Source organism: Podarcis cretensis, assembly GCF_951804945.1.
Source record: "Podarcis cretensis genome assembly, chromosome: 3".
Classification (NCBI taxonomy): Eukaryota; Metazoa; Chordata; class Lepidosauria; order Squamata; family Lacertidae; genus Podarcis; species Podarcis cretensis.
The window spans coordinates 93,270,594-93,294,680 of NC_137172.1; the positions used below are offsets into that span (position 1 = coordinate 93,270,594).

General features: G+C 42.9%; 1 protein-coding gene across 1 annotated transcript in view; it reads left to right on the plus strand.

Moving 5' to 3' along the window:
• Positions 1-24,087, plus strand: part of CYRIA (CYFIP related Rac1 interactor A) — a 64,273-nt gene that overhangs the window by 24,981 nt on the left and 15,205 nt on the right. Inside the window, 5 exon segments of the mRNA XM_079970576.1 lie at positions 2,359-2,409; positions 6,456-6,491; positions 18,618-18,697; positions 18,878-18,889; positions 18,892-18,957. Coding sequence (XP_079826702.1) covers positions 18,628-18,697; positions 18,878-18,889; positions 18,892-18,957 — 148 coding nt within the window. The 5' untranslated portion in view covers positions 2,359-2,409; positions 6,456-6,491; positions 18,618-18,627.

Consider the following 24,087-nt stretch of genomic DNA (forward strand, 5'->3'; position numbering starts at 1 on the left):
TTATTAGACTGCCAAACACTTTTGAAATCCTAGGGAATTTCAAAAGCAATTTGTAATGTGGCATGGGGACCTGCTATTCATTGAAAAAAGTTTTTTTTAAAAAAAAAATTGCTGGGCATGACTAAAGTACATGTTTGGGTAAAAAGGTAAAGGTAAAGGGACCCCTGACCATTAGGTCCAGTCGCAGATGACTCTGGGGTTGCGGCGCTCATCTCGCTTTATTGGCCGAGGGAGCCCGCGTACAGCTTCCGGGTCATGTGGCCAGCATGACTAAGCCGCTTCTAGCGAACCAGAGCAGTGCATGGAAACACCGTTTACCTTCCCGCCGGAGTGGTACCTATTTATCTACTTGCACTTTGACTTGCTTTCGAACTCTAAGGTTGGCAGGAGCAGGGACTGAGCAACGGGAGCTCACCCCATCGCGGGGATTGGAACCGCCGACCTTCTGATCGGCAAGTCCTAGGCTCTGTGGTTTAACCCACAGCGCCACCTGCATCCCACACATCAGTTATGAGGATGGTAAACAAAACTCTAAATGTAGTTGAAGGCTGTATGGACAGAATCTTTCAAAAGCAAGAGTGGCAGGGGGACATGGTATTCCTCCATGAGATGGAAAACAAAGGTCTGTCTTCTTGGCCTGGAAGTAATACATATTCAGCAGGCTGTATGTAGACGATGAAAACGTGAGTCCAAGACTATCTAGGTGGCTTCTGTGAGTGATCTTTGGGAGCTTCCACATGGGAGTTTATTGTGGAATCCATGCTGCTCAGGCCTGCAGCTTTTTCACAGCTTCTCCATGATGTTGTCCTCTTCAAAATGCCATCCCAGATCTCCCCACCCCAGTTTAATCTGGCTTTATCACTTCTACTTTAAAACAATACATACATCAAGTTTTTCCTGCTGCAGTGGAAAATCCTGTGTGCCCATGGTGTACGTGCTTCATGCCATGGCTGACCCCAAAGGTCAGATAACTTTCCTCACGAGAAAGTGGCCTTCTGAGGAGAAACCTTTTACTTCATGTTTTTGAACAGTTTCAGTTTTCAGAGGCTGTGGACTTCAACGTGGCTGTGTTCAATTTGGGTTTTAAGCCAGGCTGTTTTGCAAAAGAGACAGTATTCAAAAATATCCTGTTTCTGAACCTATTGGGCATGCTTTGGTTCATCCATGGCTCTTATAGGTGTGGCATTGATGGAGGGGGTGCACCATCTCTCAAGGACAGAGTTTCTCAAGCTTGGGTCCCCAGATGTTGTTGGACAACAACTCACATCATCCCTGAGCTCTGGCCTTGCTAGCTAGGGATGATGGGAGTTGTAGTTCAACAACATATTGGGACCCAAGCTTGAGAAAGGCTGATCAAGAATGTAACCAAGCAGGACAAAGGAGGAACCTGGTTGTTTCAATTCAGCTATGTGGATATGAAAGGTGACAACCCATTTGCGGTCTCAGCTGAAGCACTGGTACCCCTCTAAGGGGGAAGTGGTGCTGCCCGAGGCAGTGGCTTCACCCTGTCTAGTGGCTGGGCCCTGCCGTGCTGAGGTTCCCTGATCAGGATACATATCAATCATTTGAGGAGCAGAGAGGGGGCAGCCATTTCTCCTCAGCTGAGGAAAAGAGGGTGGGCTTTCTGTAACTTGAACCAAGGATTGCAAACTGCCTTGCAGCCTTGTCTTCAAACTGTGGTTTAAAGCTAACTACGAAGAGCATTAATCTTGGTGCAGGTGCAAATGTGTACCACGGTTCATGATGAAAAGAGACACAGCAGACAGTTTGCATGAGAGGGACCCCCATGGGGCGTTCTGACCTCTTTGTTAGTCTACCTTTGCATGGAAAAACAGAAACGTCAAACAAACGTTTCTGAGCACAATTCAAAGTGTTAGTGCTGACCTTTAAAGCCCTAAATGGCCTCGGTCCTGTATACCTGAAGGAGTGTCTCCACCCCCATCGTTCAGCCCGGACACTGAGATCCAGAGCCTAGGGCCTTCTGGCAGTTCTCTCATTGCAAGAAGTGAGGTTACAGGGAACCAGACAGAGGGCCTTCTTGGTAGTGGCGCCTGCCCTGTGGAACGCTCTCCCATCAGATGTGAAGGAAATAAGCAGCTATCTTATCTTTAGGCAGCCCTGTTTAGGGAAGTTTTTAATATTTAATGCTGTATTGTTTTTAACACTTGATTGGGTGCCGCCTAGAGTGGCTGAGGAAACTCAGCCAGATGGGTAGGGTATAAATAATAAATTATTATTATTATTATTATTATTATTAGTAGTAGTAGTAGTAGTAGTAGTACATGACAGGTTATTTGAGCTGCATTCCACTTACAGTGCAATTATTTAATAACAATGTTCTGGATTTAAAATTGGCAGGTTTCGCTCTTCACTTAGATCTCTAGGAGACTTTGGAGAATTCCTGAAGAGGTAAGATCACATCTGTCATCTGTCTGTCTGTCTATATCTATCTATCATCTGTCTAATCTATCATCATCTATCTATCTGTTTTTGTTGGTTGCTTACTTCAGTACCTAGAAAGCTTTTGACCTCCACCACTTGTTTTAACTGGAATAGTTAGTCATCACTATTTTGGAATCCCTGCTCTGGGAACTTTGAAAGTGCACAAAGACGTGAAAACTTTGATTTCTTGCTCCCCTCCTCACCCCAGTTCTCTATTTCTCATGCTTTGCTTCCAGCTACTTTCACAGATTCCATTGCGACTCGCTTCATAGGGAATGCTGATGGGCAGGCTCAAACTGGGGTAGCAGTCATAAAGAAATTCACCCTTCCTCTTTCTGGCAGGAGGGGGAAACTGCTTCATTTTTTTTGAGAAGTGGGAGAAAAAAAATAACGTACAGTGAAGTCATCCTTAAAATTTGCATCGTAGTCAGCGGCTTACTAAGGGCATCACTTGCCACATGCCTTGGGAAGACGTTGCCGCAGCAGAGGCTGATGACTTTTGGTAACCTGAGGGGACGTAGAATCCTTTGATAATTGCAAAATAGCATACCATGTGCATGGTTCATCGTGTGCACAATTGGAACTGTCCTTTCATTGGACGCCTTGCAAAACCGGAGTGGGGAAAGGGATTTGGCTGGTGGGCCTAATCCGTATCTCCACCCCCCTCCTGTGGGCCAGTGCTGTCAATCATCTGATGTTGCAGTGATGTCAGGTTTTCTTTCACCTGCTTGGTTTGCAGTCAAACTGTATAGACTGAAAAGTGTGTGCAGCGCTTTGCGAGTGCTGGCGATTGACCGATTCTCCGCGCTGGGGAAGCCCTAGGGACAGTGCTTTTCCACCTCTGTCAGCTGATAGCTGGCAGTTCTGGAAGTTCTGCTCAAGGGGCAGCTGCTCAGCAGCATCTGAAAAGCCCCTTTCATCCAAGCCCCACCCTTACCTGCCCCACACCTGACATCCTAGATGACGCCAGGTGTAAGGCAGATGGGCGTGGCTTGGGGCAGATCTGGTGAAGCTAATTGCACCTGGGGGCTGGAGATTTGTCATCCCTGTTGTAGGAAGATCAGTCTGCGTCTCTTAAATGGTGTTTTATATAAAGTAATTGTTTTATTGATGATTATTTGTTGATTATTTCATATGATTTGTGCTGCAATTGTGATGTTCTGTTAAGTATTTGTTATTTATTGCTTGTAAGCCGCTTTGGGAGTCATTTGAATGAAAAGCAGCTAAGGGCTGGGCGATATCTGGCTTTCTGCATCGTGATATATATCAGTAGCTAAATACCTTGAAATGCTGATATATCACGATGTCTGAAATGTATCCTGGCCGCTTCCTTCGCCATAGAGGAGGAAGAAGCAGCCGAGATACATCACCCAGCCCTATAGTGAGCCAGCCCTGATACCTCTCCGGTTCACGTGCAAGCCTGAGGGGCATTGGGGTTTTTGTTGTACTCTTCAGCTGGGGGGGGCAAGAAGCCTCCTGCCCCTCAGCTGAGTGAGCCCCCATACCGCTCTAGCTCATGTGAGCTGGAGGGGTGGGAGGCTCCTTCAAAGGCAGGCAGGCGGAGCCTGAAAGGTGCACACCCAGAACCTTCTCAGACTCCATCTGCAGGCAATTTGACCTGGCGCAATGTATTGCCCACTCAAGTGGTCTGAAACAGTATTGCGATCTGAATGCCATTTAAGCAATTTATCAACATATCTCCCAGCTCTGAAAGCAGCATAGCGATACCATCAGTCAAATCAAATCAAATTGTAAGTCTGAGGTTAGTGTGCCGTTAACGTTCTGCAAGGGAAAGCGGGGAGCATTGAGTGCCTTCTCTGTAGTGGCACCCAGAATGTGGAAAACTTTCCTGAAAGAGGTTTGGTTGGCGCCCTCTCTCTTCAGTTTTAGGAGAGGCGGCGAAGACTTTGTTTATTCCACTGTGCTGTTAGGTTAAAATCCTGTACTCGCTTAGCTTGAGGTGGGCTCATTGACTTCAGTGGCGCTTCTTTTTTGAGTACGCATGCATAGGATCACACAGTGCATCCGTTTCAACCTCCTGTTTTGACCGTGTATTTTGAAGCTGACATGGTTATTTTATGCCTCACCCAAACTGCTATCTTAATGATATGCACTGCAGTCCTAGGCATGTAAATCCCACTGAGTTCAAGGATGCTTTGCTCAGTTAAGACCTGGAGCCTTCATTGATACATTGAATTCCACCCTCATTTATTTTTGTTGGTTTTTGTCTGTGTGTTTTAAATATGGGAACTGCCTCGGGGGCTGAAAGAAGAGGCTGAAATGTCCCGAAACTAAATAAATAATATAATCGCAACATTCATCGTACCACCCTAACTGCAGCACTGAGTTTATTCTGCTCCCAAGGGAAGGCTGAGTAGTGTCTGAATCTGCTTGTCTGTGAGGCATCTGACATGCAGAGTATCTGAATTATAGGCTGAATGGTTTGGCCCGACCTTCGGAAAAGTTGTGGAAATGGCTTTTTATGATTGCTTTTCACACCCACTTACACGCAGATGAGGAGCAGCCTTAAAAAATGCTGGTCACTCAGAGTTATGTTCACAATATATTTACTGCATATAAAATTTTTGATGTCTCTGAGGTCACTCAAACAGAAGGCAGGTTACACGGCAAATCATGTAACAATTGTGTTCTGGTTTTTAGAGCAAAATAACACAGGTGTCTGCAGATGGATGCCATAAGAGGATGACTAAGACAAGTTGAAATGAAGTGTCACTTTAAAAGTATCGCTGTACTTTGGTTTCTGATTAAATGAGAAATGCCTACTGTTGGTAGGCTGTAATTGCTGCTTTAAATCTGCAGCTGTAATTTAATTGACGGGAGTCCCAAAGATGTACTTGGTTAGATAGAGATAATACTAAAACCTACATAATGTCGGGGAAGTAGGTACTAAGGGGCATAGTGACTGCGGGTCACTAAACATTGTTACCTGTGAGTAAGTTGCATTGATTCTGGTGCTCTTTACATTGTTAATGTAATTGGTTTTGTTTTGTTTGCTTGTTTCAAGTGGCTAGGAATATAGGTTAGATATTGTGATATGAGATTTAGGTTTGGTGTTCTGTGCCTTGGCCTCTCTCTAAGCCAACATTGTATTTGGGCTGGGCGATATCAACATCTCAGTATATCACCAGCTAAACATCGTGATATACCGATATATCACAATGTCTGAAATAAGGATGGAGCTCTGTAGAGGCATTGGCTGGCTTCATGCTTTTTCCCACGTTGTGAGTTTTTTGCATAGCACTCAGGCACATCATGATTCACAATATATTGCCAGATCAAAAACTGCATAGCCTATATCACGATATGGACTTCAAACTGGTTTGGGACAATATATTGCTATATTGCCCTGCCCTGGGTAAAGGTAAAAGGACCCCTGACAGTTAAGTCTAGTCGCAAATGACTCTGGGGTTACGGCGCTCATCTTGCTTTACAGGCCGAGGGAGCCGGCGTTTGTCCGCTTCCACAGACAGTTTTTCCGGGTCATGTGGCCAGCATGACTAAGCCACTTCTGGCGAAGCCAGAGCAGCACATGGAAACGCCGTTTACCTTCCCACCGGAGTGGTACCTATTTATCTGCTTGCACTGTGTGCTTTTGAACTGCTAGGTGGGCAGGAGCTGGGACCGAGCAATGGAAGCTCACCCTGCCTTGGGGCCTCGAACCGCCGACCTTCTGATCGGCAAGTCCAAGCGGCACAATGGTTTAAACCACAGCGCCACCCGCATCCCATCACCCTGCCCTATTTGGTGTTAAATGTGAGAAGGTTCTTCTGTGCCTTTCTCTCTCTACCCATATATGTTATACTTCCATACGTTCGATGAATGTTGAAATTGCAGTCCCTTTTCATTGACTGTTAGCAGTTGGGATTTTAAGAACAAGGAAGAAAGTCTAAACTGTGACGCTAAAGGAGAAGTTGCTTGAGCAGGGTTTGTGTATATGTAAACCTCAAGTATCGCATAAGATGATTACTGACTCCCTGATTCCATTGTTGCAGATTACAGAACCAGATTCAAGACAAACACATTTCCAGGTAAGAAATTACTCGGTGTATCAAATGCTTTCTTACGTAGCATACCGATTAATATTTTTAGGTCTGTTTTGTAAATCTAGCATTGTGTGTTTCATTTATATATAAATACACTTGTCCATGAGCTAAAGTTCTGTAGGGACCTAATCACACGAGGAGCGCTACATAATTATGACTTCAACCAAAGGGAATGCCAGAAGCCATGGTACCCTTTCAGTTTGTTGGAGCCTTGGGTGCTCCTCAGAACCACCAAAAATTCATTTTTAAGTTAGGAGGAGAATGTACATTTACATAACGCATAGCCTATTCAGTGTTCTTATAGGGCCGTTTTGAGCAGGTTATCTTGGCCCAGGGAAAGTTGTAGCTGGTGAAGCAGCAAAAAACTAGTAGAAAGACACTTTCAGGCCCTGAGGCCCTTGGCCTTCTAGAGATGAGAGTTGCATCTAGGAATATCCTCGGACTATGAAACTGGTGTGAAAACCCATCCAGAACAGGCGACGGATGTATATCCTAGACTTAGCAACACAGGGCCTTTATCTTGCTAGAATTAAGTTTATTGGCCCTCATTCATCTGGACCCTGGTCCAGAACTTATATGGCCACTCCTGATTCAGATATAATGGAGAAATAGACATAATTGTAAGACCAGTAACTGGACATTTGTCTCCAATGAGATAACAGTATTATCATGCTGTGCCATCCATAAAAAATAGGTAGTCCCATTTATCCTTATATTCAAAAGTTATCCCTTTATTTTCAGAGCACCAGTCTTCTTGAATATTAGGGGTGCCTCTCATTTCCATATTGTATAATGGCTGCCTTTATCTCGGACAGCGCAGCTTCAAATGGACCCTTATTTGTTGACATTTTGATTTGGCAATGCTCATTGTTTGAGTACCACTGCAGTGATGCACATTGGAGACCCTCAGGCAAAGGGTTCTGTCTGCAGGGAAGCATTTTGCTTGTAGACTGGTGGAGAACTAGCCTATATGGTACATTAAAAGAAGCAGATGAGCCAAAGACTGGTCTGTTTTTCCTGTGTAGCAGGAACAAATCTGGATGCTTACTATTGCAGGACATGTTGCCAGAAATGGACTTGGAGCCACACCCAGGCAAAGTTAAAAAACAGGATGCTGTTCCGTAGTGTGCGAACAGCATCTGGAAATAGCATAGACCTGATGCTTCTTTCAGGGGGATGGAGAACAGTTTTGCTTATAAGTAGATAAATGTCCACTGTGGTATTTTTATAAAGGCTCTCTTAATACTGAGTAGTGGACTCTTTTGAATACCGCAGTTATAAAATGACACAACTAACAAAATTTTTGGGTGGAGGGAGCAGAAGAGCGAAAGTGTAATGCCAAGAAATGCAATGCCAGACAACAGTGATAGCAAATTATCTGCTGGAACTAATAGGCAGCAGTGAAAAAATTAAGAAAACCAGTGAGAACTTTGTAAATAAAGTTTTCCATAATTCAAAAATCTAATAAAGCCCAAAAACATGGAAGCAAAAAGTACTTCAGAGGGTTTTAGACAGAACTACAGATTAATGCTGGCAATAAAGACCAGCACTCGGATCTTAATTTCTTTTAAGCTGCCAGTTTCTTCTGTAGATCAAAAATGATCTCAGGAATTTATGATTTGAGGTGCCCAAGCTTTTATAGTCAGCTCCAACTGTTCATGACATTAGCACTGTGGTTTTTTTGTTTTTTGTTTGCCAGTTGGTGTGAAATGCAACAGATAAGAGGGGCTATTCATCTACTGCAGCCTTAAAAGCTTGAATGTGTGCCCTGAAAACAAATGCCACACAGATTTAATAAGCTTGTGACTTGTGTGGAGGAACCAGGCATGAGGCAAACATTCTCCCCTTTGGTCGCCAGCTATTTGCCGCTTACTGATTCTTGAGTCGTGTCACCTGATGGTAATGGGGGCGGCATCTTGTGATGCAATCCTGAGCAAAGCATCAAAAGGGCTCCCCCATTATTGGCAAGGGCAGTCATTGGCAGCATCCCTGCATTCATAACGTAAACATGGGAGCTGTGCACTTAATACCTTGATATCTCCTTGATTCACAGCGACAGATTATTGATTCATTTTGCTGTGTAGTAAAAAGAACCCCAGCACTAACATTTTATCAATTTTTAAAATATTGAATAAAACATGAGAACTAGAAATGCATGTGGACTTGCCATCATTTTAGCTATCAGCTATCATCTGTCTATCTACCATCTATCATCTATCTATCTATATCTATCTATCTATCTATCTATCTATCTATCTCATCTATCTATCTATCATCTATCTATCTATCATCTATCTATCTATCTATCTATCTATCATCTATCTATCATCTATCTATCTATCTATCTATCTATCTATCTATCTATCTATCATCTATCTATCTATCTATCTATCTATCATCTATCTATCTATCATCTATCTATATCTATCATCTATATCATCATCTATCATCTGTCTGTCTGTCTGTCATCTGTCTGTCTGTCTATCTGTCTATTTATATCTATATCTATCTATCATCTATCTGTCTGTCTATCTATCTATCTATCTATCTATCTATCTATCATCTATCATCTGTCTTCACAGCTATTATTCAACCTTCCAATTACACTCATAAGGCCTGGGTTTAAAACATAGTTGCTTCCTCTTTGTCAAAAAGCTCTGGAATTTCCTTTGTGTTGCTGTGCATTATGGACACTACATTTTTCTCCTTGCCATAACTGAATTAATTCCGGAAGTCTGTGGCTGAGTCCTGCTGATCCTTGTACAAAACACAGCCTGCTATAGATCGCTACCTACAGTGAGAAGTATTGGCTATCCTGCCTACCTACATTTTTGAGAATGCAAGTATCTGCAATGCGCTTTTTGCCCCGCTTCCGTTTTGCTCTTCGGAAGGCAAATATTGCCACTTAGTGGATGACTCCTCTAACTGCAGTATCTTCAAAAGATAAATGGAAGGCCTGTTGCTGATCGGCATGTTTGGCTTGGTTGCCAAAGTTCTTAAATTAAATGGAGACTTTGCCCAACATGTCCATATTGAATTTCTATGTGGTTATAAAGAAACTCATAGAATCATAGAGTTGGAAAGGGCCATCTAGTAAAAGGTTGGTCAAGGACCCCTGGATGGTTAAGTCCAATCAAAACCGACTATGGGCTTGCAGCGCTCATCTCACTTTCAGGCCGAGGGAGCCAGCACTTTCCAGGTTATGTGGCCAGCATGACTAAGCCACTTCTGGTGCAGTGGGACACTGTGACAGAAACCAGAGCACACGGAAATGCTGTTTACCTTCCTACCACAGTGGTACCTATTTATCTACTTGCACTGGTATGCTTTTGAACTGCTAGGTTGGCAGGAGCTGGGACAGAGCAACGGGAGCTCACCCCACCATGGGGATTCGAACCACCGACCTTCTGATTGGCAAGCCCAAGAGGCTCAGTGGTTTAGACCACAGCGCCACCTGTGTCCCTCATCTAGTCCAACGCCCTGCCATGCAGCAATCTCAGCTAAATCTCATGCATGTCTTGACGACATGTCCAACATTGGAACAATACAGTGGTACCTTGGTTTACAACCATAATCCGTACTGGAGGTCCGGTTGTAAACCAAAACAGGTTGTAACTCAAGGCGTGTTTTCGCCAATGGGTCCTCCAAGAAAGAAAAAGGCTTGTAATCCAAAAAAAAGGGACACGCACTTCCGGGTTTGACGTGGTTGTAATCCAAAACGGTTGCAAACCAAGGTACCACTGTCGTATAAAAAGCTATAAATGTGTAACAGGGAAGGAAAAAGGATTCCTTATCAAATATAGAAAAATCAAGATTAAGGAGCCTTTTTACTAATTAGATCATTAGATTAAGAAATGTTTCAAAGAATAATCATGTAAACATGATTCAGCTGTAGCAATGTAACAAAAAAAGACCCCAACCCTACACACTTTCACCCAACAGCTCCAAGAATATACCTAGAGGGGAAAAATACTCCTGTAATAGAAGGAATGGGGACCAATGGGGTGGAAGCAATGACAACGAAAACCACTTCTAAAATCACTTTCCTGTGAGTATCTAAGATGCACTGCTCCCATTTCTAGACATCTGAGAGCGTAGACTATATACAAAACCAAATTTCAGGAGGCACATCTGAGGTTTTCATTGCCTTTGCTGTAGGGGCCTCCTGACGCCAATATGTGGATGTTTGCAGGGGAGCCTGCCGGTGTGGGAAGATAGCAAGTGCACAGCAAGAGCCCAAGACGTAACTTCATACGCAGCGTTCAAAACTCCCATTGTTCTAGGCGCATTTTGTGACATGGAATTTCATTAGCGCGAGCCGTTTCTGAGCTCTGGGCGCAATACTGCGCCTAAGATTTCAGATTAAAACTGCAGAGCGGAAGGAAAGGAGGACCTTTTTCTGCCTCCCCACTTCCAGCTGCTTTTCAAAGACGGGAAAAGAGACCCTCTTAAGAATATTAGGGAGGTGGGCAGGGGAAAGACTGGAGCATGTGGGAAATGAACATAATATTTTAGCTGCAGTTCATTCATTTTCAGCTTTGTATTTTTGTCATTAAAAAGTGCATCTAGACATTCTGTTGTTGCACCCACAACTAAGCTTTAAGCTGCCATTTACCGGTAGCTCCTAACTTTCATATCTCAGTTTCTAACACTGTTCATATGAGATGCAGGTGAATGCATGAATATATAGGCTAGCATTTGTTTCTGTTGTTTTGCTCTTTACGCACCCTTGGGGAGCCGGGCATTATTATTACAGCTATTAATACAGGAAAATTTCAACAGTAGTTTAGTAAATTCTGCCCCCCTCTCTCGAACCCACGTTCTGCCATTCAGGCCCCATTATTTGCAAGATCATAGCTGCCTGAGATGACCTGGCAGCATCCTTTTTGCAACCGGGCTGATGTCTCTTAGCCTTGCCAGTACAACTGGTGGCATTCTGCTTACGAAATCCTTCAGCGGTGGGTGGTAAACAAAACAGAGGACTTGTGTTGGGCTGCTACCTGTCAGCGCTGCACAGAATAAGTGGGTGTGAATAGACAACAGGGAACAACTTTCCTCAACAACAAGTGGAGCACGAGACTCTTAATCTGAGGGTTGTGGGTTTGAGCCCCATGTTGGGTGAGAGATTCCTGCATCACAGTGGGACGGACTAGGTAGCCCGTGTGGTCCTTTCTAACTCTACAAATCTGTGGTTCTATGATTCCTTTCGTTCTGTAGGCTAGTTTTCTAAAATGGATGCGCCAATTAGCCCACACCCTCTCACTTTTTTTTTTTAGCTTGATGTTTTTCCTGATGGATATTACCATATTTTCCCATGTACAGTGGTACCTCGGGTTACATACGCTTCAGGTTACAGACTCCGCTAATCCAGAAATAGTACCTCGGGTTAAGAACTTTGCTTCAGGATGAGAACAGAAATCGTGCTCCGGCGGCACAGCGGCAGCAGGAGGCCCCATTAGCTAAAGTGGTGCTTCCGGTTAAGAACAGTTTCAGGTTAAGAACGAATCTCCAGAACGAATTAAGTTCTTAACCCGAGGTACCACTGTATAAGACACCCCCATTTACGACATGACTCCTATTTTTTTTTAACCCCAAATAAATCAATATTTTAAACATCAAACAGAACAACTTTGAGCCCCTGTGCATTCACCATCTGTGTATGACTCCCAATTTTAGACTACCACACGGAAAAATACGGTACATGAGACTTGTTCGATTTTTTCTTTCTTTTTTTCTTCTTCAAATAATCTTTATTAGTTTTTCAATTAGATACACCACATACACATATTGTATTACATTTTACATTTATACTTGCTCTTCAGAGCTGACTTCCCTCCTTCCTTCTTCTGGTTTTTTATATCACATATAATTTTATCGCATTATTTTCTTCCATTTTATATATTGTTATTCATTTTCCATATTTGTCCATAGTGCGAATTTTGTATTTTCATTAGTGATCTGGTTCAAATTCCAACCTTAGTCGATTTGAATTTTTCTATGAAATTGCCCATGCTACACATTGCTGATGTGGAAGTTACTCAGAAATCCTTTCCATTTTTGATTTCTAAGCATGACATGTAAAAATAATTTTTTGCTGAAATGCAGAATGCTTAACAAAAAGCACTGTACTGTGTGCGCTCGCATGCATGCACATTTTTGTATGCGTGTGTGAGAGAGACATTTCTCTTTAAGTTGTAGTGTTAAACAGCAGAGGGCACTGCGGGATTAATAAAACCCATTCTGAGCTTCTGTTTCTCGCCCCCACCCCTTGCTTCATGTGAAGCCATGTTGAATGAGCAAATGTCTCTAGACTGGTCTGCGAGTTTTAAATGTCTCCTTTACAGGAAATCCACTGTGTAGCACTGCAGGGTTGTCCAAACAACTGCACAATGTCCACTTCTGTGCATATGTTTAACTTTGCTCACATTGCTGAACAATGTCTGTTTTCTTTGCATAATAGATCACTTTAGTCACGTGCACCTAGTATTATGAAAGGAGCAAATGATATTTGCCATAAAGGGTGTCTCTGTGTGTGATTAATCATCCTGTGGATTTGTCATGGCTTAAAACGAGCAGCTTTTGGACAAACTGGATCTTGAATGTATAAGTGGGACTTTGTATAAACTTAATTGTCTTAACAAGATGTTACTGTATGGGTTTTAGTGCTGGGTCGAGATTAGTTTCTACTTGCTTACTGTTAAATGCACCACTTTTTCAAATTTTAAAAAGCCCACTATTTACATTTTACAGTTTTTTCAAAACTTGGAATGTGTGCTTGCTTGTATTTGAGAGCATTTTTTTGTTTTTTATCAGCCGCTGGCCTTTTTTTATTGCAGACTAGCCATTACATTCGCTTTTCTGGGCAATAGGCCCCTGTTCTAAGGCACAATAAGAGGTTTTGCCCTGTAAATTGATTGAGCAGAACTGGCTGGTCTTAAGCCTTTCTGTAGTTAAACCCGATTGATGTCTTGCCCAAGTATCTCTACTGTTTCAGCCGGGACATAATGCAGAGGTGATACTTTTTGCTCATTAATATGTGCCCAGCTGTTATGTGATCTGTTCACCATAAAAAAAAAGGTATGTGTGGTTTGGAGGGCCCGTGGAGAGGACATTTAAACAGAGCAAACGAAAATGTCAGGGTTATTCAGGATGTCCTAGGAGCCCACAGAAGATGGAGGAGTTCCTCTTCCCTGCTCTGCGGGATCTCAAATGCACACATGGAGCTTCCTTGGTCATTTTGTTTTGGAAGCGCTGTACACAGAACAGGGCTATTCCAGTCCTCACAGTGAATGGAACCATCTATATTCATGTGGAAGCTGGGAAGGGAAGTCTTGGAAGATCTGTCCTTTATAATTAGTCTGTGGGCCTAAGTAGACGAGACATAAAATGTCTAATCAGGAGACTTCTGCATTTTCTCTTACAAATGAACAAGATGCAGGTGGGGAAACCCACAGGCAGGGCTCAAGCACAGGAGTGCTGCCCCCCCCTAGAATTGTAGAGTTGGAAGGCACCCAGAGGACCATCTCTAGTCCAATGCAGGGATATGCAGCTGTCCCATACGGGGATTGAACCTGCAACCTTATCGGCACCCTGGTCTAATCAACTGAGCTATATACGTGGGGCTAAAGAGATGGAATCCATGGTATATGCCCCTGGATACCAATTGACAGTGGGGGAAGGCTGTTGCTTTTGTGCCCCGGCAATAGGTTTCCCAGAGGCCTTAAACTGGAGTGGACATAGTTGCAAACAGAATGCTGGACCAGACAGACCTTTTGGTGTTTTGTTCTGATGGGTGCAGTTCATCTGCTCTAATATTAATTGTGGTTCATGCTAACCAGGATTTTCCTTAATCTGAAACCATGTCTGAAGGACGATGTCCCTTATGAAAACCTAGTTAATAATAATAATAATAATAATAATAATAATAATAATAATTTATTTATACCCCACCCTCCCCAGCCAAGACCAGGCTCAGGGCAGCTAACACCAGGTATAAAACAATTGATTGAAATACAACTTAAGAACAAGATTAAAATACAATATTAAAATGCAGCCTCATTTCAGTAGGGGGGGGGGAATGAAAATGTCAAGTCTTCACCAAGGCCAACTATCCAGACTGGTCCTACGTGGACCAGAAAAAAGCCAGGGAAGTCCCCAAATAGGAGTTCCATCACAGAAGGAGAAAGGAAAAAGGATAGAGGGAGAGGGGATCAAGTTGATTCCAAGCCAAAGGCCAGGTGGAATAACTCTGTTAAGCATGATGGTGGCTAAACAGCAAGGAAGGGAGAACTTGTTCCCAGCGGGCAAGGGTTGCAGTAAGAGAACCCACGTTCACAAGGCAGGCTCCCAGTTTGCAAACTCGCCAAGTACAGGCAGAACTGCAAAAGGTCACATAGTGGAGCACTGAAAGATATATGCAGAATATATATGCATGTACAGTTGTACCTTGGTTTTTGAACAGCTTAGTTCTCGAATGTTTTGGCTCCCGAACACCACAAGCCCTGAAGTGACTGTTCCGGTTTGCCAACTATTTTTGGAAGTGGAACGTCCAACAGGGCTTCCGTGGCTTCCAATTGGCTGTAAGAACTTCCTGCAGCCACTTGGAAGCCGTGCTTTGGTTTCCGAATGTTTTGGAAGTTGGACGGACTTCTGGAACGAATTCCGTTTGACTTCCAAGGTACGGCTGTATATTGTGATGGGGGAAATATGGAAAACAGGTTCTTTCAAAACCTGGCTGAACAATCAGCCCAACCGCTCTCTGAAATCTCTTTGATAAGAAAGGGAGCTCTGAGTCATAAAGCTATCTTGGTGCGTTAAATGCTGAAGAAAATAAATTGGGCATGACACACAGATTTAGAGGATGGGGGCGAGGAATGTATGTTCCCAGTGGAAGCACAAGGATCTGTCTCATACATTTCACAGAAACACGGCTCCACCTTCTGGGGAGGCTGCCTTGGGCTGTTAGCAGATTTCCGAGAAAACATCAAACCTGGCATAAACATTGGCACATTTCTTCTTCTTTCTTCAAAATGTAAAAATAAATGCTTTTTTGGGGGGGGCAGAGGTTGCTGAGAAATGTAGGGAACTGGAAGTGTGAGTCACCCCCATTTCCTGTTCCTGTATTTCTTAAGTACTCAAGAGCAACTTGAGGCCCTTTTGCAGATTAGGTAAAGGTAAAGGGACCCCTGGCCATTAGGTCCAGTCGTGGCCGACTCTGGGGTTGCGGCGCTCATCTCGCTTTATTGGCCGAGGAAGCCCGCGTACAGCTTCCGGGTCATGTGGCCAGCATGACTAAGCCGCTTCTGGCAAACCAGAGCAGCGCGCGGAAATGCCGTTTACCTTCCCCGCCAGAGCGGTACCTATTTATCTACTTGCACTTTGACGTGCTTTCGAACTGCTAGGTAGGCAGGAGCAGGGACCGAGCAACCGGAGCTCACCCCGTCACGGGGATTTGAACCGCTGACCTTCTGATCGGCAAGCCCTAGGCTCTGTGGTTTAACCCACAGCGCCACCCGCGTCCCCCTTTTGCACATTACACGGCAGTTAATCCAGGGTTTGCTATCAAGCGCGCACTTGAAAGAGAACTACAGCTTTTCCTCGTGGTACAAGTTTTTTTGAAACATGGGCCATTCAGCTCTGATGCATTTGTCTTGGTTGGTGTAGAGAACAGGAATCCCTGCAGGTATATGGCATGAAAGGGTTCCCCAAACTTGGGTCTCCGGTTGATTTTGAACTACAGTTCCCATCATCCCTGACCACTGGTCCTGTTCGCTTGGAATGATGGGAGTTGTAGTTCAAAAACAGCCAGAGACCTAAGTTTGGGAAATGCTGATTTATGGGATCAGCTTGCTTGCCTTTTCTAATTTTATGCCTTGAGAGTAACTAGGGTGGTTACTAAAGTACATTGGAGACTAAAATACATTTGGAACTAAAATACATTTTGAGATTGTAATCTGATTTCATTTTTATGATGAGGTAAGTTGTTTTTTAACTGAAGTCGGAAGCGTGTAATCCCTCATTACATTATAATATGAGAGTAAATGTCCTTCAGAATTATTTAGCATGAATGTTGTGTTCTGTGTACTCACCCTTATGCATGACAAGGTTGGTGATAATGGAATACTTTTGATGGTATTGAAAGTATATAAATATTTTTACTGAATGAGGTGTAGTTGTGTTTTTAAGGTTAATTTTTTATCCTGATTTATTTTAACCTAGTTGCAACGTATTGCAAACTTCGATTTGAGAAGCAGATGTGATTCTGTTGCCTCCCAACCCTTTACTTTCATATAAACCGGTTATGCTTTCCTAAAGTGATGGTGGTCTTGCATGTTTTAATACATTGTATGCAAAATGTCACTAACTGAAAGGGTTTGACATACCTGCTGTTAGAGAGGGAATATGCGGTACGTCCAGCAAGGTTTTCAGGTGCTGGTTTTAAGCCGTGCTGAGCTAAAAACACATTGAAAGTGGTAAATTGGTTTTTACGAAGACTCAGTAAGGTGCTGCTAAATTCACCTGCAGGTTTGGTCAAGCCCCGTATCATTCCCAGCCCTTTCAGCAATGAACAGAGCTGCTACAAATACAGGAAAATTGTGCTTCTATCTGTAAACATAATACCTTGTTTTACTGCACTGTGCAGATATTGCTTCTTACAAGGATGTGTGTGCAGCTGCTTCCATGAGAAGGAAGCCCCCCCCCATCCCCACCACTGCCCCTCTTCTGGCCATGGGAGTGGCATAGCTGTCAACGTTTCCCTTTTTTAAAGGGAAATTCCCTTATTCCGAATAGGATTCCTTGGAAGAAAAGGGAAAAGTTGACAGCTATGGGGAGTGGAGGAGGCTAGGGATGGACATGGGCCTAGCCAAGGGGTTGGGGTTGGGGGGTAACTGCCCCCCCAAATCAAGAAAAATCAATACAAATCAATACAAATTGGAGGTTTGCCCCCCTAACAAAAGCCTGACACCCCCTAACAAAAATTCTGGTTACATCCATGCTCCCACCAGTTTTTCCCCCCTCCTTCCCCTGTACAGCCACTACAGTATAGTGTAAATTTAACTTTTATGCACACTGGGAAACCAACAAAATTTGTGTGACTCGCTTTATTTCGGTGATGTGGAACCAAACCCCTCAAAATCTCTGACGTATGTATTATAACGACATTTGTTTATAATGTGCTCCATTGAATTCTTCTCGGCCATTATTTCATTACTGAAATCTGATTATTTAGGAGGCCATATAACAAATTCTTACATGTAAATTAATTTTCCGTTAAATCAGTTGGACAGATGAGAATCATCATCTCATCATTTTATTATTTATACCCCGCCCATCTGGATACTCACACAGAAATAATTTTACTAGATCAACTGCCCGGTATTTAATGTAAGCCATTTATGACATACCAGTAGCCTGAAAGGGGCAAAAAACTCCCAACAAGCCAGCCAACTCTCTTTGGTTGTAAATAAGCTATTGATTATTTGCACTCCCAAGTAATCAAAAGTGAATTTAGAAATAAGGCAAACTGTTTTGTGTCACCGAATAGAAAGGTGGTTAAGAAAGAAACAAAACTCTGCTTGGATATATTTTGTATGGACAAATTGGAACAGTTTTACAGTTCTGCTTTTCTTGGATGAAATGCAACACAGTAACGCTGAAACAAAAAAAACAAAAAAAAGAAGAAGAGGAAAATATGTCATAATGTTGTACGTACATTTTTCATTCACGCCTCTGGTCAATCACACTTTCCAGGTTTTCGCACCGCACTAAAAACCTGCAAAAGCTTTCTGACCAGAGACAATGCAAGTCTGCCTCTATTGCCCCACTTCAAACTCACGGAAATACTATCTGTCCTCAATCTCAGCAACGAAGGTTGATTTTGGCATCTCTTTTTGTATATTTGGGTTCTCTCTGTTTGGCCGCTGGTTGCTGTGTGAACTGCTCCCCATGAGTCTTCCCCTTTAGCGCTTACTTTCAATGTAGCTTTAGAAAACAGACTGTGTTTTCATTGTTTCGATTTGAAATAAGAATAGCAGAGCATGTCAAACCCTTACTTTTTCAACATTCTAATTTTGCATATATAACTCTTTATGATTTTGTTGCATTCACTAGGTTTGCTGGGATGGGTAATCTTCTTAAAGTCCTTACCAGGGAAATTGAAAACTACCCACATTTTTTCCTGGATTTTGAAAGTAAGTTCAAGATTGGAACATCCTTTCCCCCTGACTTAGGAACTGGTTGAGAAGGAATGTTTAAGCCTGATTTGCTTTGACAGATAAACATGTTCAAGCAGTGCAAATGATCTGACTCGATGCTTTCAAGATTTGTTCTCTGAGCCACTTTCCTGTTCCCTTTTTTTCTCTATTTTTCAGGAACCAAATGGGAAATCTTTTAAAAGTTCTCACTTGCACAGACTTTGATCAAGGGCCAATTTTTTTCCTTGACTTTGAAAGTGAGCAAAACTCCTTGCCTGGCTTGCATTCTTTTCTCCTTCTAATATATAAAATCCTAATCAATTGCATGTATTGATCTACCATACAACTAGTACAGTGTATGGCACTTATACTTTTCCTGCTTCATTCTGAAAATCAGATGCTCGGTTCAACCAAAACACCAACAATATATATATATATATATATATATATATATATATATATATATATATTCCAAACGTTAGCATTGCTCTGCTAAAAGAACTGCCATGCCTTCTGTCAGTCTCTGTCAAACAACCTTCATTTTAGAAGGTATGCTTATTTTTATTGACAAAGGACAGGGCCCGTTGAGAGAGCTTTTAGTGAATCTTAGCATGGCACTGTTCAGACGTAAATTTCTTCCTTGAGTTATACTTATGGAGAGTGCAGGAGTGAGCCTCAAGGTTGCATGCTTTGTACAAGTTGGTCATTATAAGTGGCTTGTGCTGTATTCAAAGAAACTTGCAAGCAATTCCCCCCCCCCTTGTCCTTTACACTTTATTAAAATGTATAGGAGCATAGCACTGTGAAACTCTTAAAAGCCCACTGAGCAGAAAAGTGTCTCAGCATTGCATATGGGAGTAAACACCTCTTTCTCCCTATATAGTGGTACCTTGATTCTCAAACTTAATCCATTTCAGAAATCTGTACCAAAACCAAGGTGCGCTTTCCCACAGAAAGTAATGCAAAATGGATTAATCCATTCCAGACTTTTAAAAACAACCCCTAAAACAGCAATTGAACATGAATTTTGCTATCTAACGAGACCGTTGATCCATTAAATGAAAGCAATAAACAATGTACTTACTGCAGCCACACAATCAATCAGTCAGTCAATCAATCATTCAATCAATCAATCAATCAGTAGCTGAACTGGGTTCCACACAGTCATACCAAAAAACAAAAACAAAAACGAAATGCAAAATAAATAGCAAAAAGAGACAGACGTCAGGGTAACGCTCAATACGAAAGTGTGGCACTCAAATCAGAAGCACAACACTCAAAACAGAGCACTTTCGGCTTCCAAAATAATGTTCACAAACCGGAACACTTCTGGGTTTGCGGTGTTTGGATTCCAAATTGTTTGAGTACCAAGACATTTGAGAACCAAGGGACCATTGTAGTTTCCAAAGGGCACAAGCAAATTTAAAGTTTTCTGATACGTACCCATTGACCCTTCAACACTTTCTGAAGGACTTAAAACATTTTGAATATATCTGTACTCTAAAGGAAAGCACTAATTCATAGTGAATACGACACTTTTCTTGCCTTTGTTCCGTGTGGAATTGCCTTTGTTCACTGCCGAATTAATGTGATTACCTCCATTAATTGCAGAAACAAAATATGGCAATTGAAGTAAACGCTCGATTGCATTCCCCTTAGCTTTGGATCTATCATCTGGTGAAATGTAATCTACTTCACACATTAATTTTCTAACCACATCTTACAGCTAATATAATCCTTCTGCTTACAGGCTAAATGCATGTCGTCTGGGTGTTTCTTTGAAAAGTGATCAGAAAATGCATTAAAACTCCCTTCATCCACTAAAGATACATTTCTGCTCTGCTTGCTGCATAATAGCACTTTAAACACGGACAAGACAGGTGTATGTTGTTGTTCGGCACAGCTTGCTGTGTTTCATAACTAATACGCCATGGGGAAAACTTTCTGAAAGCCGCTGTGTCAATTTCAACCCAGTCCCCCTACCTCCTTTTATAAGTCTTTCTTAATATCTGTATTTTCTCAAAGCTACCTGATAATTATGCATAAGAATACCTACACTAGATTCCAGGTATTTACGGTAGCTCAACATTCAGGGCTTTTCTGTGTCAGCCAGGTTTGTTGCTGAATGTCTTAACTTCATTGCAAAAAAAAAAAAAAAATTGGGGTAGCTGTCAAGAAATTGAAGAGGTAGAATCGTAGAATTGTAAAATTGGAAGGGACCCTGAGCATCATCTGGTCCAACCCCCAGCAATGCAGGAAAATGCAGCTGACCCATATAGGGATCGAACCTGCAACCAGAACCGCAGGCAAGACAAGTGGCCTAGTAAGCAAAAACTGCATTTCCCTGAAGTTCATGGACAACATGCGTCAAGAGGGAGTCATTATGGAAATAGGCATTTCCTGATGTTGTGCAATCTATGCCACATTCTAGAATGATTTTGTATTTAAAAGGTGCGTGAGAGACTCTGGTTGCATCTCTCAAGAGCACAACCCCTTTTCTGCACATTGTTAAAGAGCAGCATTTCCCAAACCGACAAACTGGTCCTGCCCCACGGCATAATTTTGTGACTAGCGGGCCCCAGTAGCTTACAACGCTTTCAAGTGGGCCCTGGAGGTAGAAGGCTTGAGAAGTTCTGGTGAAGAGCATTTCACAAGGAACCGTACCTACTGAGATCGTACCTGTTGGCAGAAGGACTGTGAAATTTTGCATATTAGCATTTATGTTGAGGGGCACCATTCAAGCTCATAAGAAAATGGTAGGGTCCACAAAGGTGGCTGGGAGGTGAGGCAAAAGCATAACCTCAGAATGAGTTAATAGAATACTTCTGGTTGAAGGACTCCCCCCCCCAAAAAAAACCCCAAAAAAACCCCAACCATTGCTCCAAAGAGTCATCAGGGAGAGATGGGGAGGAACTGGAGAGTTGCGTATTGAGCAAGAAGTTTTGCATCCCTGGAAACATGTTGTAGAATGACTTCCAAGCGTGCAAGGCCTCGTATGGTGGAGTCCTCTCAAAGCAGGATCCCATTACAGAATGCGCATGAGAATAATAGAATTGTAGAGTTGCAAGGGAACAACACGAGGTCCATCTTGCCCAGCCCCCCGCAATGCAGGAATCTCAACACATCCAATTCGAAACCATTCCACATCCTGCTTAACTTTGCAAATGTGCCCGCAGTTTTTATTGCTGCACCACTGGAGTGAAGGGGATTTGTTTGAAAGCACCCTTCACATCAGAAACTCCTCCTCCATGAGGAAAAAAATTACATAGGCAATATTGAATGTATAGCCTTGAGAGTTCAGACATTAGTCGTTCTGGGATTACTGTGCACTAAAGCTTTGCATTAATTCGATAGTGTTAAAGGCCTGTCAAACTTGATGCATCAGAAGAGGGTTGCTGAATTTCCCACCAATCAAAAGAAGTGGAGCACCATAGTTCCTCCCACAAGGCGTTTTTCTCTCTAATGGCCGGCCCACTTGTTGTCAGGAGCAGTGGCCAGGTTTTTCTCCCGCAGCAGCAATTCCCAAGCACCACACTTGAACTTTCCCTGCAGGATGAGCGGCAGCTATATGATTTTGTACGTGGGGGAGAGTGAAGGGATCCACTTTTGGACAGTGTTCAGGGGGAAGCTAAGCATGCTCCCCAGTCCGTAGTGATCCCAGCCATTGAGGTTCAAGCGGTGCCCTTCTGCATAAGTCAGCTGTGGCTTCTGTTTCTTGGCCACCTTCTCCACCCAAACAGATGACTCACTGAGTAGCTTGACCATTTCTGTCATCGTGACAAATATCAGGGAGGATTTTACACACATCACATGTGAATGTGCGGCAAGCAGAGGCTGTGCGTCTGAGCACTGGCTGCATATGTAATAGATAGATTTAAGAAACCACATCATTCTGCCAGCCAAATCCTGATATCCAGGGTTGCTAAAATAACGAGAGTTCAAAACCTTACCTCAGTTTGGGTGCTGCAGGCCTGTGTTTCCCTGCCCACCCCCCACCTCCCACAGGAAGGCTTTTCTTTGCACCTGCAGTGAATTTCACCACAATGCATCTTATTAAAACTAAGGATCTCTCTAGGCTTTTTTTTTTTTTAAGGCCTTGTACCTGCCTAAATTAATAACCAGTGAGCTGAATTTGAACACTTCGGGCCATTTACAGCAGGCAATTTTCTCATAAAATGTGTCCTGCTAGATTTTACGGCTGCACTAGAAGCCTTTTATTTGATGTGTATGAAGCAAGAGGGAAATGGTATGCAAGAGAAGCCCTTCTAGTCTATAATGCTAACAGGCACTCTAATTCCTGATTTAGAGAACCCAGAGTGTAACAGATTGATGGATGTTGTCAGGGCATGTTGTCATGCTCAAAAATGCCTGATGTGGTCACTGCTTTCAGAGGAAAACAGTGCTGATCTCCTGATCTCCTGTTTAAAAGGGAAGGGGCTACCCAGACTGAGCATAGTGTGCACACACCCTCAGAACACCTGATGCACGCACACATGCACACACAAAGGAAAGGTGGCTGTCTTTTGTACATACTGAAATCCCCCAAACTTTGGTTTCCCTGCATAATAGGTGATAATATTCCACCCTTCCTCTCCTCATACAACATGCAGTTTCTAAGAATAGTCCCAGTTTTGTCCAGTTCTGTTTAGCTTCAACAGAATGTTGCCCACAGATCTCCTCAGTTATTTGTTCTACTGACTTTTAATAATATGGTAGGCCTTCTTGTAGAGACTTAAAAAGTCAATGCAGCATTACACAGCAGCACGCTCAGGACTTTGACCTCTTCCTAAACCTCCCTGGACCATGCATCTCTTGCTCAAAATAAATATATCCTGGAACAGTTTAATAAACATAATCATAATAAAATTTATATTATTATTTATACCCCACCCATCTGGCTGGGTTTTCCCAGCCACTCTGGGTGGCTTACAGCACATTAAAAAATGTAAAACATTAGGCATTAAAAATTTCCAGATACAGGGTTGCCTTCAGATGTCTTCTAAAAGTCAGATAGTTGTTTATTTCCTTGACATCTGATGGGAGGGCTTTCCACAGGGTGGGTGCCACTACCGAGAGGGCCCCTCTGCCTGGTTCCCTGCAACCTCACTTCTTGCAGTGAGGGAACTGCCAGAAGGCCCTCAGAGCTGGACCTCAGTGTCCAAGCTGAAAGATGGGGGAGGAGATGTTCCTTCAGGTATACTGAGCTGAGGCTGTTTAGGGCTTTAAAGGTCAGCACCAACACTTTGAATTGTGCCCAGAAATCTACTGGGAGCCAGTGTAGGTCTTTCAGGACTGGTGTTGTATAGTCCTGGCGGCCACTCCCAGTCACCAGTCTAGCTGCCGCATTCTGGATTAGTTGTAGTTTCTGAGTCACCTTCAAAGTAGCC